This window comes from Melozone crissalis, unplaced genomic scaffold (genome assembly GCF_028551555.1).
Source record: "Melozone crissalis strain CALT ecotype California unplaced genomic scaffold, PUWL_Pcris_2 ptg000208l_1, whole genome shotgun sequence".
In the NCBI taxonomy this organism is placed as follows: Eukaryota; Metazoa; Chordata; class Aves; order Passeriformes; family Passerellidae; genus Melozone; species Melozone crissalis.
This window is the reverse complement of record NW_026535972.1, coordinates 615,345-629,991: the sequence shown is the minus strand read 5'-3', so window position 1 is coordinate 629,991 and position 14,647 is coordinate 615,345. Positions and strand designations below refer to the sequence as shown.

Sequence of the window (14,647 nt, the reverse complement as noted above, 5' to 3'; positions counted from 1 at the left end):
CCACTCCCGGACCCTCCGTCCCCCCTCCCCCCCCTCGGGGAAGCCCCTCGCCCGGCCCCGCCCCCTCCCCATCAGGCCCCGCCTCCTCTGCGCCTGGCCACGCCCCTCCAGCCGCGACCAATGGCAGGCGCGGCCCCTCCCGCCGGCAGCCAATGGGAGGCGCGGCTCCGCCCCCCGCGGCGGCCGGCGCTGGCGCAGGCGCGGTGCGCGCGGGGCCAAGATGGCGGCGGCGGCGGGCGGTGGGCGCGGGCGGGCGGCGGCGCCCTGAGGAGCCGAGCGCGGCCTCGCGGGGCCCCCGGGGCCGGCCCGGGCCGCCCCCGCCGCCATGGCCCGCCTGGCCGACTACTTCGTGCTCGTGGGATACGACCCCGGCAAGCGCGGTGAGCGGCGGGGGGACGCGGGGGGGCCGGGCCCGCGCGGGGCCGCCCCGGCCGGGGCTGCGGGGCCGGGGCCGTGCGGTGGGCGCGGGGCCGGGGTCGCGGGGCGAGCACGGGCCGCGGTGCGGGGCGGCGGTGCAGGGTGGTGCTGGAGCCGGACGGGGCTGTGGGGCCGTCCCGGGCGTGCGGGTGGGCCGGGCCGGGGCAGCGGAGCCGTCCCGGGGCCGTGGGGCCGGTGCCGGGCCGGGCTGGGCAGCACCGGGCCGTGCTCAGCCCGCCGTGACGCCGCTCCGAGCGGCCCCCGGGCCGCTGCCGGCAGCCGCAGCCGCCCCTGCGCGGCTCGGCGCGCTCACGGTTTGGGTGTTTTCGGTCTGTCTCCCTCCCCCGCCGTGCGCGGGTTGTCACCGCTCCGGAAGCATCGGCCGGGCCTGGGGGGGCACTGCTGTCCTCGGACACGGCCCGGGGCTGCTCCCCCTGCGCATCCCAGCTCCGGGCACGGGACGGGCTGCTCCCGGTCCTGCTTCCAGCGGGCACCCCAGCCCCTCCGATGGAGGGCTGTGCCCCCAGCCGCATTGCCCGGGCACCCACAGCCTCTGGGATGGGGGGCTGTGTCCCCAGCCCCATTCCCTGCGATGGGGGGCTGTACCCCCAGCCCCATTCCCTGGGATGAGCTGTTGTACCCCCAGCCCCATTCCCTGGGCACCCCCAGCCCCATTCCCAGAATGGGGGCTGTACCCCCAGCCCCATTCCCAGAATGGGGAGCTGTACCCCCAGCCCCATTCCCAGAATGGGGAGCTGTACCCCCAGCCCCATTCCCAGAATGGGGAGCTGTACCCCCAGCCCCATTCCCAGAATGGGGGCTGTACCCCCAGCCCCATTCCCAGAATGGGGGGCTGTACCCCCAGCCCCATTCCCAGAATGGGGGGCTGTACCCCCAGCCCCATTCCCAGAATGGGGGGCTGTACCCCCAGCCCCATTCCCAGAATGGGGGGCTGTACCCCCAGCCCCATTCCCAGAATGGGGAGCTGTACCCCCAGCCCCATTCCCAGAATGGGGGGCTGTACCCCCAGCCCCATTCCCAGAATGGGGGGCTGTACCCCCAGCCCCATTCCCAGAATGGGGGCTGTACCCCCAGCCCCATTCCCAGAATGGGGGGCTGTACCCCCAGCCCCATTCCCAGAATGGGGGGCTGTACCCCCAGCCCCATTCCCAGAATGGGGGGCTGTACCCCCAGCCCCATTCCCCGAGCACCCCCAGCCCCCTCGGGCAGGCCCTCATGCCCTCCCTCAGCCACTCCTGACCCCCGGATCTGTGGGATGTCCCACAGTTCCTCTGTCCTCTCTCACATCCCTGCTCGCTGTCAGGTGATGCTGTTGCTTGTTGTGGTTGTGGGGTGTTCCTTGTTGTGGATTTAGAGTCTCTTCCCGTTGCGTTTCCTTCTGGTTCCTGCCCCCAGAGCTGTCGGTGCAAATGGGCTTTGACAGCGTCACAGGGGAGGTGAAGTGCCCTGCAATCAGGAAAGGAGCCCTTTGCTGCAGAACCCCCCACCCGGGTGTCTGTGCCCGCCTGGCACCTTCCCAGCTGTGGCTGAGCTTGTTCTGAGCCTGTGCTCGGGGCTGGGGAAGGCGAGTGCTGCTTTGGCTGGGGGTTTGTCCATCAGGGGATGCTGGAGGGGCTCAGATCCATGATCCCAACCTGGATCCCAGCCCCATCCCGGGGTCCCTGGAGGGGGCAGCAGCAGTGAGGTGTGTGTTGGGAATGGTGGAGAGCAGAGCTCTGGGTCAGAGTTTGGTGTTCCCTCAGGGCTTTCTGCTCACGTGGTGCTGGTTTGGTGTTTTGTTGTTATTGCTGTTACTGCAGTTGTGTTCCCCAGTGTCCCTTGTCCTGGGGCACTGGCGTGGGCAGGAGCTGCTGTCCCACAGCTCACACCGTGCTGGGCTGGGAGGTGCCGGGGGATTCCAGGATTCTGTCTGGTAACAGGCTCCACATCCTCTCAGGAGCCATGCTAGTGGCTGCACCAACTTTGTCCTGCCCCTGGGTGCTTCCTCCTGCATCTTCTTCCTCATCTCCTCCCTGAGGATGCTGCGGCTGGGACCTGCACCCCCGAACTGGTGCTGTCAGCTGGGTGGTGGCTGGTGGGGATCAGAGACCTGCCATTCCTTGCTGTGATCCCAGAGCCTGAGTTTCCCAGGGAGCAGAAATGTCCCTCGTGTGCCTGGGGCCATTTGGGATTGTTTGGGAGAGGGATGGTGCTGTGAGCTGGTGTGCTTGGCTGCAGTGGGACGGCCAAAAGGAAGAACAGGTTTTGGTGGGATGCTGGGAGGGAATTCCTGGCTGGGAGGGCGGGCAGGCCCTGGCACAGGGTGCCCAGAGCAGCTGGGGCTGCCCCTGCATCCCTGGCAGTGCCCAAGGCCAGGCTGGAGCAGCCTGGCACAGTGGGAGGTGTCCCTGCCGTGGCAGGGGTGGATCAGATGAACTTTCTGTTCCCTTCCCACTCAAATCACTCCGTGATTGTGTGCCACTGGGAAGGGAAGAGTTCACACTTAACAAATTCTGTTCCTTTGGTGTAAATATTCGCTTTATTTTGGGTTTGACTCTCCTCTGCATGGAGGGAATGGCCGCAGGGTATTGTGGGGAGATGGAGCCAGGATGCCCTGGGGGGATGGACCCAGGTTCCCCTGGGAAGGGACCGGTCCCAGCACCAGCCCAACCCTCCTGGCTGCTGGGCTGGCCCAGTCAGAAGTGTCCCCTGTGCGGGATGAGGCACCAGGAGCTGTGGCCTCTGTGCCAGCCCAGGCAAACCCCTTGCCGTGCCAGGCTGGAGGTGCCCGAGCCGTGCCCCCAGGGCAGTGCCAGCCTGTCCCCAGGGATGGAGTGACACCGGTTCTGTGGTTTTTGGGATCAGGCTGGCAGCATGCCCGGCTCCAGCTCTGTTTTCCCACCCCCCTCCCTGCTTAGATAACGCTGGAGGAAGGGCAGCGGCGCTCATCTGCCGGTGACTAATTGCTGTACAGGTTGGGCTGCTCTGGCAGAGCCGTGGGCTGTGCCAGGCCGGGCTGTGCCAGGCTGGGCCGTGCCATCCCTGGAGGCCTCACCTGTAAACAAAGCTGGGCTGAGCTGCGCCAGGGCTGGATGAGCCCCTCGGGGAGGGCAGTGCCTGTGGGGTTTGGGGTCGGGCAGGGCTGGGTTTGCACTGGGGATGTGAAAGGAGCTGAGGCGGCTCTGCAGCGTCTCCAGAGAGACAATGCCAGGCTGGGCTGGTGACAGAGCCCCTGCAGTGCCACCATGGCAGGGACACCTCCCACTGTGCCAGGCTGCTCCAGCCCCAGTGCCCAGCCTGGCCTTGGGCACTGCAGGGATCAGGGGCAGCCCCAGCTGCTCTGGCAATGCCAGCCCAGGCAGGAATTGCTCATTGCCAAGATGCCACCCATGGCTGCCCTCTGGCAGTGGGAGCCATTCCCTGGGTGCTGTCCCTGCAGGCCTTGTCCCCAGTCCCTCTGCAGGCCCTGCCAGGGGCTCTCAGCTCTCCCTGGATCCTTCCTTTCCCTCCCAGCCTGGCTCCACGCAATGTTGCCGTGGCTCAGTGCAGTTTTAGGAACAAAACCGAAAGCAGATCCGTGCTGGAGCAGGCCCTGCTGGGTTCCCTGGGGTCACTGGGTGCTGCTGGAGCCGCCTGTCCCTGGGCTTTCCCAGAACAGCCTCATCCCCGTGACCTGGGGCTGTCTGCAGGCCCACGTCCTGCTCCTCGGGCAGGGCACACAGGGGCTCTGAACTCCCTCAAGGGCTCTGCCTTTGGCCGTGCAGCGGGGCCTTGAGCTGCTCTGGCTGCACGGGCTGTCCAGGACCAGGGCAGGCATCCAGACGCTTTTCCTGCTTTGTGGAGCTGTGGGGGACATGTCCAGGAATGCAGAGCGTGGACACACCACCTGCCTGGCACAGTGTGCCCCTGTCCCTCTGCTGTGCCAGGCACCCAGCCTGCTCTGTGGGGCTGTGTGGGGCACCAGGGAAAAGTGTGGGGTGAATGCTCCTGGCACTGGGAACCACCAGGCACTGGGAACCACCAGGCACTGGGAACCACCAGGCATTGGGAACCAGCCCCTTCCATGGCAGGGTCTGTTTTACTGTGTGCTGATTGCTCACATTATTCCCTGGAAATGAACGGGTTTTATTCTGCTGGCTCTTCCTTCAGCTGCCCAGAGCTGGGATTGAGCCTGGTTTTACCTGGAATGACAGCTGCCCAGAGCTGGGATTGTGCTGGGTTTTCCCTCAGGGTTTTCTCTGTGCATCCCCCATACCCTGAGAATCCAGGACAGCTCAATTCCAAACCCTGTGGCTGAAGGAGTCTGGAAGTTTGGGATAGGGAGCATTGGATGGGCATGGCCTGGATGATGGGAGCCAAGACCCAGCTTGGGATCGATTTGGGATTTCCCAGGGGGTTTAAACTGCCAGAGGGCAGCCATGGATGGCATCTTGGCAATGAGCAGCTGGGGCTGCCCCTGATCCCTGCAGTGCCCAGGGCCAGGCTGGGCACTGGGACACCCTGGCACAGTGGGAGGTGTCCCTGCCATGGCAGGGGTGGCACTGCAGGGGCTCTGAAGTCCTTGCCCACTGTGCCCATCCCGTGACTGATCCCTGTGGTGTCCCCTGGGTGTCCTGTGAGTGCCAGTGTTCCTGTGGGTGTTGGTTTCCCGCCGGTGTCCCGTGGGTGTCCGTGGGTGCCGGTGTCCCGTGGGTGTCCCAGGAGGTGCCAGTGTCCCGTGGGTGTCCCAGGAGGTGCCAGTGTCCCGTGGGTGTCCGTGGGTCCTGGTGTGCCGTGGGTGTCCGTGGGTCCCGGTGTCCCGTGGGTGTCCCCTGGGTCCCGGTGTCCCGTGGGTGTCCGTGGGTCCCGGTGTCCCCTGGGTCCCGGTGTCCCGTGGGTGTCCGTGGGTCCCGGTGTCCCGTGGGCGTCCGTGGGTCCCGGTGTCCCGTGGGTGTCCGTGGGTCCCGGTGTCCCCGGGTGCCGGGCTGGCCGCAGAGGATGCCGCGGCTGCTGGGAAGTCCCGGTGGTTTCCGCGTTTCCGCGCTCAGGAGCAGCATCTCCCCGCGCCTGTGCCCTGCTCAGACACCCGGCCCGGGCTCAGCGGCTCCGTGGGTGGCTGGGCCGGCAGGGGGAAGCTGCTCGGGGCTGCCTCTTTCCATGAGGTGCTCGGGGCAGGCTTTGGGGCGCTCTTTGTGAGCGGTGAGGGCACAGACAGGACACATCCCACCTTCCCCAGGTGCCCCTGGAGCTGGTTCCCGGTGGGAGAAGCTGAATGGGTCTGCGGGCCAGGGCAGGGCTCTCAGGGCTCATCCTGCTGCTGTCCCGGCTGTTTTGGGTGGGGTTCCAGCTCTCCTGGCGGCGCCCGTCCGTGTCGCTGTCGTGCGTGGCCGTGGCCCAGTGACTCAGGGTTTGACTCAGCTGGGTTCTGGGAACATCCAGCAAAATCCTGGCCGTGGAAAAGCCCCCGGGGCTGGCAGCAGCGTTGGATGGAGCTGTTTGCTGGGTCAATATTTGCACAGGGAAAGAGAGGCTGGGAATGGCCCTGCCACGTGCAGAGCTGCTCCCACCCACGTGCCCGGCCTTGGGAAAGGTGGGCATGTGAGACAGGGCAAATCCAGAGAGGCCCCGGAGCTGCTGCAGGGCTGGAGCCCCTCTGCTCGGGAGAGGCTGGGAGAGCTGGGGGTGCTCACCTGGAGAGGAGAAGGCTCCAGGGAGAGCTGAGAGCCCCTGGCAGGGCCTGCAGGGGCTCCAGCAGAGCTGCAGAGGGACTGGGGACAAGGCCTGCAGGGACAGCACCCAGGGAATGGCTCCCACTGCCAGAGGGCAGCCATGGGTGGCATCTTGGCAATGAGCAATTCCTGCCTGGGCTGGCATTGCCAGAGCAGCTGGGGCTGCCCCTGATCCCTGCAGTGCCCAAGGCCAGGCTGGGCACTGGGGCTGGAGCAGCCTGGCACAGTGGGAGCTGTCCCTGCATGGCAGGGGTGGCACTGGGTGAAGTTTAATCCCTTCCCACCCAGCCCAGTCTGGGATTCCCTGGTTCCATGTGCCTCTGGAAGGGTCACCCCTCCCACCAGCCCCCACAGCTTCCAGCTGCATCCAGGCCTGGGAACTGCGGCTCTTTGATCCCAGCTGCTCCAGGAATCCTCCTCTCCTTCCCTTTGAACTCCTGCCCGGGAGGAGCAGCTCTGGGGGCTGCAGGTCCCACGTGGGGGTTGGAGGCCAAGCAGTGACAGGGGCAGGGACGGGGCCAGAGCTGTCCCCGGGCAGTGCCAGGGCTGGGCCTGAGCTCCTCCAGCTCCACCGAGGTGTGTTTGTGGATGGGGAGAGATTCATCTTGGAATCGTGGAGTTGTTTAGGTTGGGAAACCCCTCAGAGCCCATCCAGTCCAACATCCCCAGCACTGACAAGGCCACCACTGACCATGTCCCCAAGTGCCACATCCACAAGGATCTTAAATCCCTGCAGGGATGGGCACTCCAAACCCTTCTGGGCAGCCCCTGCCAAGGCCTGAGCCCCTTTCCACGGGGAAATTCCTGCTGGTGTCCAGTCTCACCTCCTCTGAGGCCGCTCCCTCTGCTCCTGTCCCTGTTCCCTGGAGCACAGCCCGAGCCCCCGGCTGTGCCCTCCTGGCAGGGACTTGTGCAGAGCCACAAGGGCCCCTGAGCCTCCTTTGCTCCAGGCTCAGCCCCTGCCCAGCTCCCCCAGCCCTGCTGGGGCTCCATTCCCTGCCCAGCCCCATTCCCTGGACACCCCTGGCTGCCCCTCCTTTTCCATGGTGTTGTTATTGCTGTGGGATGGACCAGGCTGGACCTGGAGCAGCCCCTGGGCAGGGAGATCAGAGCTGCAGCTCTGGGCTGGTCATTTCTCCCCCTTTGGACACATTTCTGTGTCCAGCTGGGTTTCCTTGCCAGAATTGCCCACTGCTGTGCCCAGGAATGGTGTCTGGCTTTCCTGGAAGAGTGGCAGTCCCTGTTTTGGGAAGGTGGCTCAAGGTGAGGTGGGCACACAGCCCTAACCCAGGTGTTGTACCCTGATCCTCGCCCCATTTCTTGGTGGTATTTTGTGTGCTGCCAGTGAGGATTTAGCACTTTTCTCTCTGGTCTCTCTCACCCCAGCTCGTGTTTTCCCCGAACCTGAAGCCTTTCCTTGCAGCCAGTTCCCTTTTCCCAGCACTGGGCTGGAGCAGCAGCTGCGGTTTTATGGGCGCTAGAAACACAAACAAACCCCGCTGAACGTGCCCTGGGGCTGCCCGGGCTGCAGGGAGGAGTTCAGCCCTTTGCAGAACCCCTCTGGTTTGGTTCCCTGGCACGCCTGGGGGAGCAGGGACCCTCCCGTGGGGCCGGGTGGGATCTGGGGGAGATTTCTGCCCCACCTCTCCGGGATGGCGGCGGTGACGCCTCCAGGGCCGCTCTGTTCCTCCTGCGGCTCCGGAGCTGCTGACCACTAAATGCTGCTCTTGTGGCAGAGGCGAGGAGCTGGGGAGAGCTGCAGAGGCTGCTGGCCTCGGGGCAGGGAATTCCTGCTGCTGGGAACCAGCCTTCCATAGCCTGAGTGTGTTTGTCCCTCCCGGGGTGGCAGCTGCTGCCAGGGCAGGGCCGGAGGCTTTGGGGGCTGCTGGGACCCTCTGAGAGGTCCTTGGTGACTACTGGGACCCTGTGGGGTGATTTGGGGACTGATGAGACCCTCTGGGGAAGTTTGAGGTCTGGTGGAATCCTCCTGGAGGGTTTGGGGACTGGTGGGACCCTCTCAGAGGGTTTGGGGGCTGCTGGGACCCTCTGAGAGGGCTCTTGATGGCTGGGGGGGACTCTCTGGGGGAATTTGGTGACTGTTGGGACCCTCTCAGAGGGATTGGTGACTATTGGGACCCTCTTGGAGGGTTTGGTGGCTGGTGGGACCCTGTGGGAGTCCTTGGTAGGACCCCTCTGGAGGAGTTTGGGGACTGGTGGGATCCTGAGAAGGGGTTTGGTGACTGGTGGGATCCTGAGGAAGGATTTAGGGCTGGTGGGATTCTGTGCAAGGATTTAGGGCTGGTGGGAGCCCTCTGGAAGGGGCTGGGGGCTGGTTTAGGGGCAGGCTGTGCATGGGGGTCGGGGCAGTGGGGAGCAGCAGCGGGGCCCTGCCTGTCCCTCCATCCCCCGGCAATTGCAGAGGTCTGTGCGTGTGTGTGGAGTGGCTCCAGTGCCACGTGTCCCCTGGCAGGAGCAGCCACACGTCCCCAGCTCCCGCGGGCTCAGTGCTGGGATGCAGAGAGTCCCTCACGTTATTGTGGTGTGCCTGAGCTGTGTGAGGGAGATGTGGCAGCACGAGGGGGGTTTTGGGGAGGAAGAGCCGCCCGTGGTGTGTGTGTGTGTGTGTGTGTGTGTGCGTGCGTGTGCAGCTGAGGTGTCTCTGTGGGCAGCTGCAGGAAGTGCAGCAAAGCAGCTGCTGGTGAGCTCTGCAGCACCTTCCTGCCCAGCCCGGCTGCTGATGGCCCAGATAAGGCCTCTTGTGTCTTGTCACCGCCACTGTCACGGTCACACCCTCCCCAGGGCAGCCTTGGGGCCCTGCTGCTCCGATCAGCTTCTGAGCCCAGCCCGGATGCTCCGAGGGGCTTGGCCCTGCATCCACGGGAACAGTGACAGCGGCCTCCTGCACATTGTCCCCCCAAAGCTCCCGGTGCTGCTGTCCAGGGCAGGGAACGGAGCTGGGCAGGGAATGGAGAACCAGGAGGGGCTGAGGGAGCTGGGAAGGGTCTGGAGAACCAGGAGGGGCTGGGGGAGCTGGGAAGGGAATGGAGAACCAGGAGGGGCTGAGGGAGCTGGGCAGGGAATGGAGAACCAGGAGGGGCTGGGGGAGCTGGGCAGGGTCTGGAGAACCAGGAGGGGCTGGGGGAGCTGGGCAGGGAATGGAGAACCAGGAGGGGCTGGGGGAGCTGGGCAGGGAATGGAGAACCAGGAGGGGCTGGGGGAGCTGGGCAGGGAATGGAGCCCCAGCAGGGCTGGGGGAGCTGGGCAGGGAATGGAGAACCAGGAGGGGCTGGGGGAGCTGGGCAGGGAATGGAGCCCCAGCAGGGCTGAGGGAGCTGGGCAGGGAATGGAGAACCAGGAGGGGCTGAGGGAGCTGGGCAGGGAATGGAGAACCAGGAGGGGCTGGGGGAGCTGGGCAGGGAATGGAGAACCAGGAGGGGCTGAGGGAGCTGGGCAGGGAATGGAGCCCCAGCAGGGCTGGGGGAGCTGGGCAGGGAATGGAGAACCAGCAGGGCTGGGGGAGCTGGGCAGGGAATGGAGAACCAGCAGGGCTGGGGGAGCTGGGCAGGGAATGGAGAACCAGGAGGGGCTGGGGGAGCTGGGCAGGGAATGGAGAACCATGAGGGGCTGAGGGAGCTGGGCAGGGAATGGAGAACCAGCAGGGCTGGGGGAGCTGGGCAGGGAATGGAGAACCATGAGGGGCTGAGGGAGCTGGGCAGGGAATGGAGCCCCAGCAGGGCTGGGGGAGCTGGGCAGGGGCTGAGCCTGGAGCAAAGGAGGCTCAGGGGCCCTGGTGGCTCTGCACAAGTCCCTGCCAGGAGGGCACAGCCGGGGGCTCGGGCTGTGCTCCAGGGAACAGGGACAGGAGCAGAGGGAGCGGCCTCAGGCTGGGCCAGGTTTGGGTGGATTTTTGGGGAATTCCCCATGGAAAGGGCTGTGCAGCCCTGGCACAGGGACGGAGTCACCTGGGGACAGGGTCAGTGGTGGCCTTGGCGGGGCTCAGGAATGCTTGGACCCGATGCTTTTCCAACCCAACCAATTCCCTGATTTTGGGTCAGCTCTGCTCCAAAGCTGCTGTAACGTTGCTGTTTCATGTGGGAAAAGCCTCTGCCCTGGTTTTAGGACCTTGCCCTGGTGTTTGGTGCTTCTGAGCTACCTACAGTCACAGCCCTGCAGCAAATTCCCGTCAGGATGCCCAGCCAGGCGTTGGGAGGTGCCAGCTGGGTGTTCATCCACCCCTTCACCTGCCAGCTTTGTGTCCCTCAACGGGGAAAGCTGGGGAGGAGCTCTCTGAGGGCAGGGAAGGGGCTGGAACCGCTGGGAATGAGCTGGAACCGCTGGGAATGAGCTCTGCAAGGGCTGGAATGGCTGGGAATGAGCTCTCCATGGGCAGGGATGGAGCTGGAACCACTGGGAATGAGCTCTGCAAGGGCTGGAATGGCTGGGAAGGAGCTCTGCAAGGGCAGGGATGGAGCCGGAACCGCTGGGAATGAGCTGGAACCGCTGGGAATGAGCTCTGCAAGGGCTGGAATGGAGCTGGAACCGCTGGGAATGGGCTGTGCAAGGGCTGGGACCGCTGGGAAGGAGCTCTGCAAGGGCAGGGATGGCTGGGAATGAGCTCTGCAAGGGCAGGGAAGGGGCTGGGACCGAGGGCAGGCACCGCTGCTCTGTCCCTCTGCGGGGCTGTGGGGACACAGGGCTGGGCTGCAGCTGTGGGGACACGGCCCTGCTGTCCCTCGGACACAGTGGCTCTGTCAGCCCGGCTGAGGACAATGGCTGCCTTCAGCCTCACCTCGGGCTGGGCTGGGGCTTGGTGCCTGCAGGGGATGAGCCCAGAGGGCAGCTGGGCTCCCCTGCTCAGGAGGGGATTGGAGAGGACAGGGATAAGCTCCTGGAGGGATCAAGGTGAGCTCAGCAGGAAGGAGGTCAGACAGTGCTGGTTCCTCACGGGAGCAGTGGGAGCTGATTCCTGCAGGGATTGGCTGCAGGAGCAGGCTCTCGGCTCTGCCTGGGGTTGCCTCAGGTGTTCCCAGCGCTGGGAATTCCTGCACAGATGTGTGGAAAGCCCGGCGAGGTGGTTTCCTACAGCTCCCTGGCAGGAGGGTGGGTCCAGGTGGGGTTGGGCTGTGCTGCCAGGAAGCAGGGACAGGAGGAGAGGGAACAGCTCAGGCTGGGCAGGGGAGGGGCAGGGGGGACATCAGCAGGGATTTCCCCATGGAAAAGCTGGCCCAGCCCTGGCACAGCCTGGCAGAGCCTCAGCAGCCTCACAGCCAGGAATCTCTTGTCGATATCCCATCGAATTCCATCTGGCAGCAGACGGGGGCCATTCCCCCTTGTCCCCCGTGCCTCTCAGGTGACCACAGCGCTGTCCCAGTGAGGTGCCAGCAGGGCAGGGGGACAGTGGCACTGCAGACAGCCCTGGCTGTCCCACAGCCTCTCCTCCCAGCACTGGGGCTCTCCTGGGGGATTTCTCTGTCCATTTAACTTCTCCTTCCTCCCCCTCTGGGTTCCTCTGGGCTCTCCTGGCTCAGGTCTGTGTTCTCACTTCATGTTTCCTTTCCCCCCTGTTTGGATGGGTTTGGGCTGTGTCTGGAGGCTGCTTTGCTCCTGTCACACACGATCTGCATCCACATTCTTCCCACTCTCCCTGGCATCCCTGTTTTCCCTTTTTCCTCCCAAGGCCTGGCAGTGCACTCACCTCACCATCATTAACACAGAGGGAGGAAATGTGGATTTTCTTCTGGATTCTCCCTCTGACCTGAGGTTTTCTTGGCAGCTCTGGTTTTATCCTAGGACCTTTCACAAGTGTTGGATTTCTTGGGAATTCCATCGAGGGTGCTGGGATTTTGTACTTTTGTTTAATGCTGGTGCAGAACTCGAGGTTTGCCGTGTTTGGGATCCAGGTCTGGTTTCAAGGAGCAGCTCCAAGAGCTGATGGAGCTCCTTCCTTCATCCCATCCCTGGCAGTGCCCAAGGCCCGGCTGGGCACTGGGGCTGGAGCAGCCTGGCACAGTGGAGGTGTCCCTGCCATGGCAGGGGTGGCACTGGAGGGGCTTTGGGCTCCCTCCCACCCAGCCCATCCCAGGATCCCCTGACTGCAGTCCTGGCCCTTTCAGGGATGTTTTCCCCAGGGAAAAGCAGCTCCTTTTTCCCAAAGGCCCTTGAGAGCATCCCTGGGCGTGTGCCAGCCGCTCCTCCCGGCCCGAGGGATGCAGGTGGCAGCGGGCCAGGCAGGAGGAATGAGGAATGCGATCTGTCATCCCGGCACGTGGGCATGAATCGGCAGCCGCAGAGACCCAGCCGGGAGGAGTCATGAGACCGGCACAGGGCTGGGATGCTCTGACTCATCCCGGCAGAAATCAGAAATCTGTTCGCTCCGGAGCCCGTAGGAAGCGCAGGGAGCGGCTGGGAGCGTGGAGCCCGGCCCGGGGAGGAGCGGGGCCGCGGGCAGCTCCCCCGGCTGGGGTTTGCTGCCTTTGCCATAAAAGGGGAAATTCTCCTTCACACCTCGTGCGGAGCCCGCGGGGAGTGGGAGAAGGAACATCCGAGCAGGGAGGGTGTGGCCGTGAGGGAGAGGAGGTGGAGATCCCGGGTCCGTCCATGGGGAGGTGGGATGGGCTGCAGGGATGTGGGGACAGAGATGGGATGGGGCTGCAGGGATGTGGGGACGGAGATGGGATGGGGCTGCAGGGATGTGGGGACGGAGATGGGATGGGGCTGCAGGGATGTGGGGACGGAGATGGGATGGGGCTGCAGGGATGTGGGGACGGAGATGGGATGGGGCTGCAGGGATGTGGGGACGGAGATGGGATGGGGCTGCAGGGATGTGGGGACGGAGATGGGATGGGCTGCAGGGATGTGGGGACGGAGATGGGATGGGGCTGCAGGGATGTGGGGACGGAGATGGGTGGGGGGCTAGAGGGATGTGGGATGGGGCTGCAGGGATGTGGGATGGGAAATGGGGTGGGGCTGGAGGTGGGATAGGAGCTGGGAAGGGGCTGTAGGGATATGGGGACAGAGATTGGACAGGACTGCAGGGATGTGGGGCTGATGTCCTGACCAAGGAGGCAGTTCCAGTTGGAGAGGTGAAATTCCAGTCTGTGCCCCAGTGGGAACACTGGATGCAGCTCCGGGAGGATCCATAGCCTTGTGGAGTTATAAAAACAAACAAAAAACTCCCAGACTAAAGAGCCTCCCCTGCCCCAACCAGTCCCAGTGTCTCTGGAGTTGTCAGCCCGTGGAGTGGGACACGTCCTTGTTCAGGGTTTGACCCCAAGTCCCTGGGAATGCCACAGGGCACAGCAGCTGGCAGCCCACCTGGCACAGTGGGGAGCCCCAAATGGGGGGGAAGGATGGACGGGGGCCAGGACAGAATTCCCAGTGGGAAGGAAGGGGAGGGAAGGGAGGATCGTGTCCTGCCCCGGAGCTGGGGGTGAGGAGGGGTCTGTGCTCCCCGGGGCAGCGCCTGGGGACCTGCTGAGATGTCCTGGAGCAGTGCCAGCCCGGGGCCTGTCCCATCCAGGCAGGGCTGCTGTGGGATTTGCAGCTCCTGCTCCAGATGGAGACTGCCAGGCTCCCAGTAAATCCCGGGATTTACCGGGGGTTCCTGGCTGAGACGGGCGGGAGCGGTGCTGGCGTGGGCACGGGGGAGGGAGCGTGGGTGGGGTCAGCCAGGGACCCCCGGGAGGGGACAGGACAGGACCCTGCTGTGGCCACAGAGCAGGGACATGGAGTCATGGAATGGTTGGGTGGGAAGGGAGCCCAGAGCCCTGCAGTGCCACCCCTGCCATGGCAGGGACGGCTCCCACTGTGCCAGGCTGCTCCAGCCCCAGTGCCCAGCCTGGCCTTGGGCACTGCCAGGGATCAGGGGCAGCCCCAGCTGCTCTGGGCACCCTGTGCCAGGGCCTGCCTGCCCTCCTGGGATGCTGGAGCTCCAAAAAAAGGGGAAGGAGACCCCAGGGTGTGCTGAGGGCCGGGTGACATTGTTCAGGCATGGAGGGAGCTCACCTGGGGGTGTCTGTACCTGTCAGGAGCTCACCTGGCTGCAGCTGCTCCACCTGCCCCCCACATGCAGCTCTTGTGCTTCTCTGTTCCCTTGGGTGTTTTTAATGGAACCATGGAATTGTTTGGGGTGGAAAATCCCTCGGGGCTCATTGAGTCCAGCCATTCCCCAGCCCTGCCAAGGCCACCGCTGACCCTGTGAGAGCCCCTGGCAGGGCCTGCAGGGGCTCCAGGAGAGCTGCAGAGGGGCTGGGGACAGGGGACGGAGGGACAGCACGCAGGGAATGGCTTCGCTCTTGCAGCCATCCCATTGTCTGTCCCTGAAGTCATTTCAATGGGATTATTGCACATTATTTTCCTTGGCTCTGCTGCCTCATCCCAGCCCATGAGGGCTTTGGGGCTCATGGAATTTTCCAAGCACTGGGATGGCTGGAAGGGAGTGACAGAAGAAGGGGGATAAGGTGGGAATGTCACCGTGCACCACCCCAAAAGCAAAATCCCATCTCCAGGCCCTGGCTTTGGGC

At 64.7% G+C, this 14,647-nt stretch overlaps 1 protein-coding gene across 3 annotated transcripts in view; it reads left to right on the top strand.

The window, feature by feature from the left end:
• The first annotated feature begins 300 nt into the window (after positions 1-300).
• SBF1 (SET binding factor 1) overlaps positions 301-14,647 on the top strand; it is a 67,427-nt gene continuing 53,080 nt past the window's right edge. For all 3 annotated transcript variants that reach the window (XM_054294076.1, XM_054294075.1, XM_054294074.1), the window contains exon 1: positions 301-380. In XM_054294076.1, coding sequence (XP_054150051.1) covers positions 326-380 — 55 coding nt within the window. In that variant the 5' untranslated portion in view covers positions 301-325. The remainder of the gene's footprint in view (positions 381-14,647) is intronic.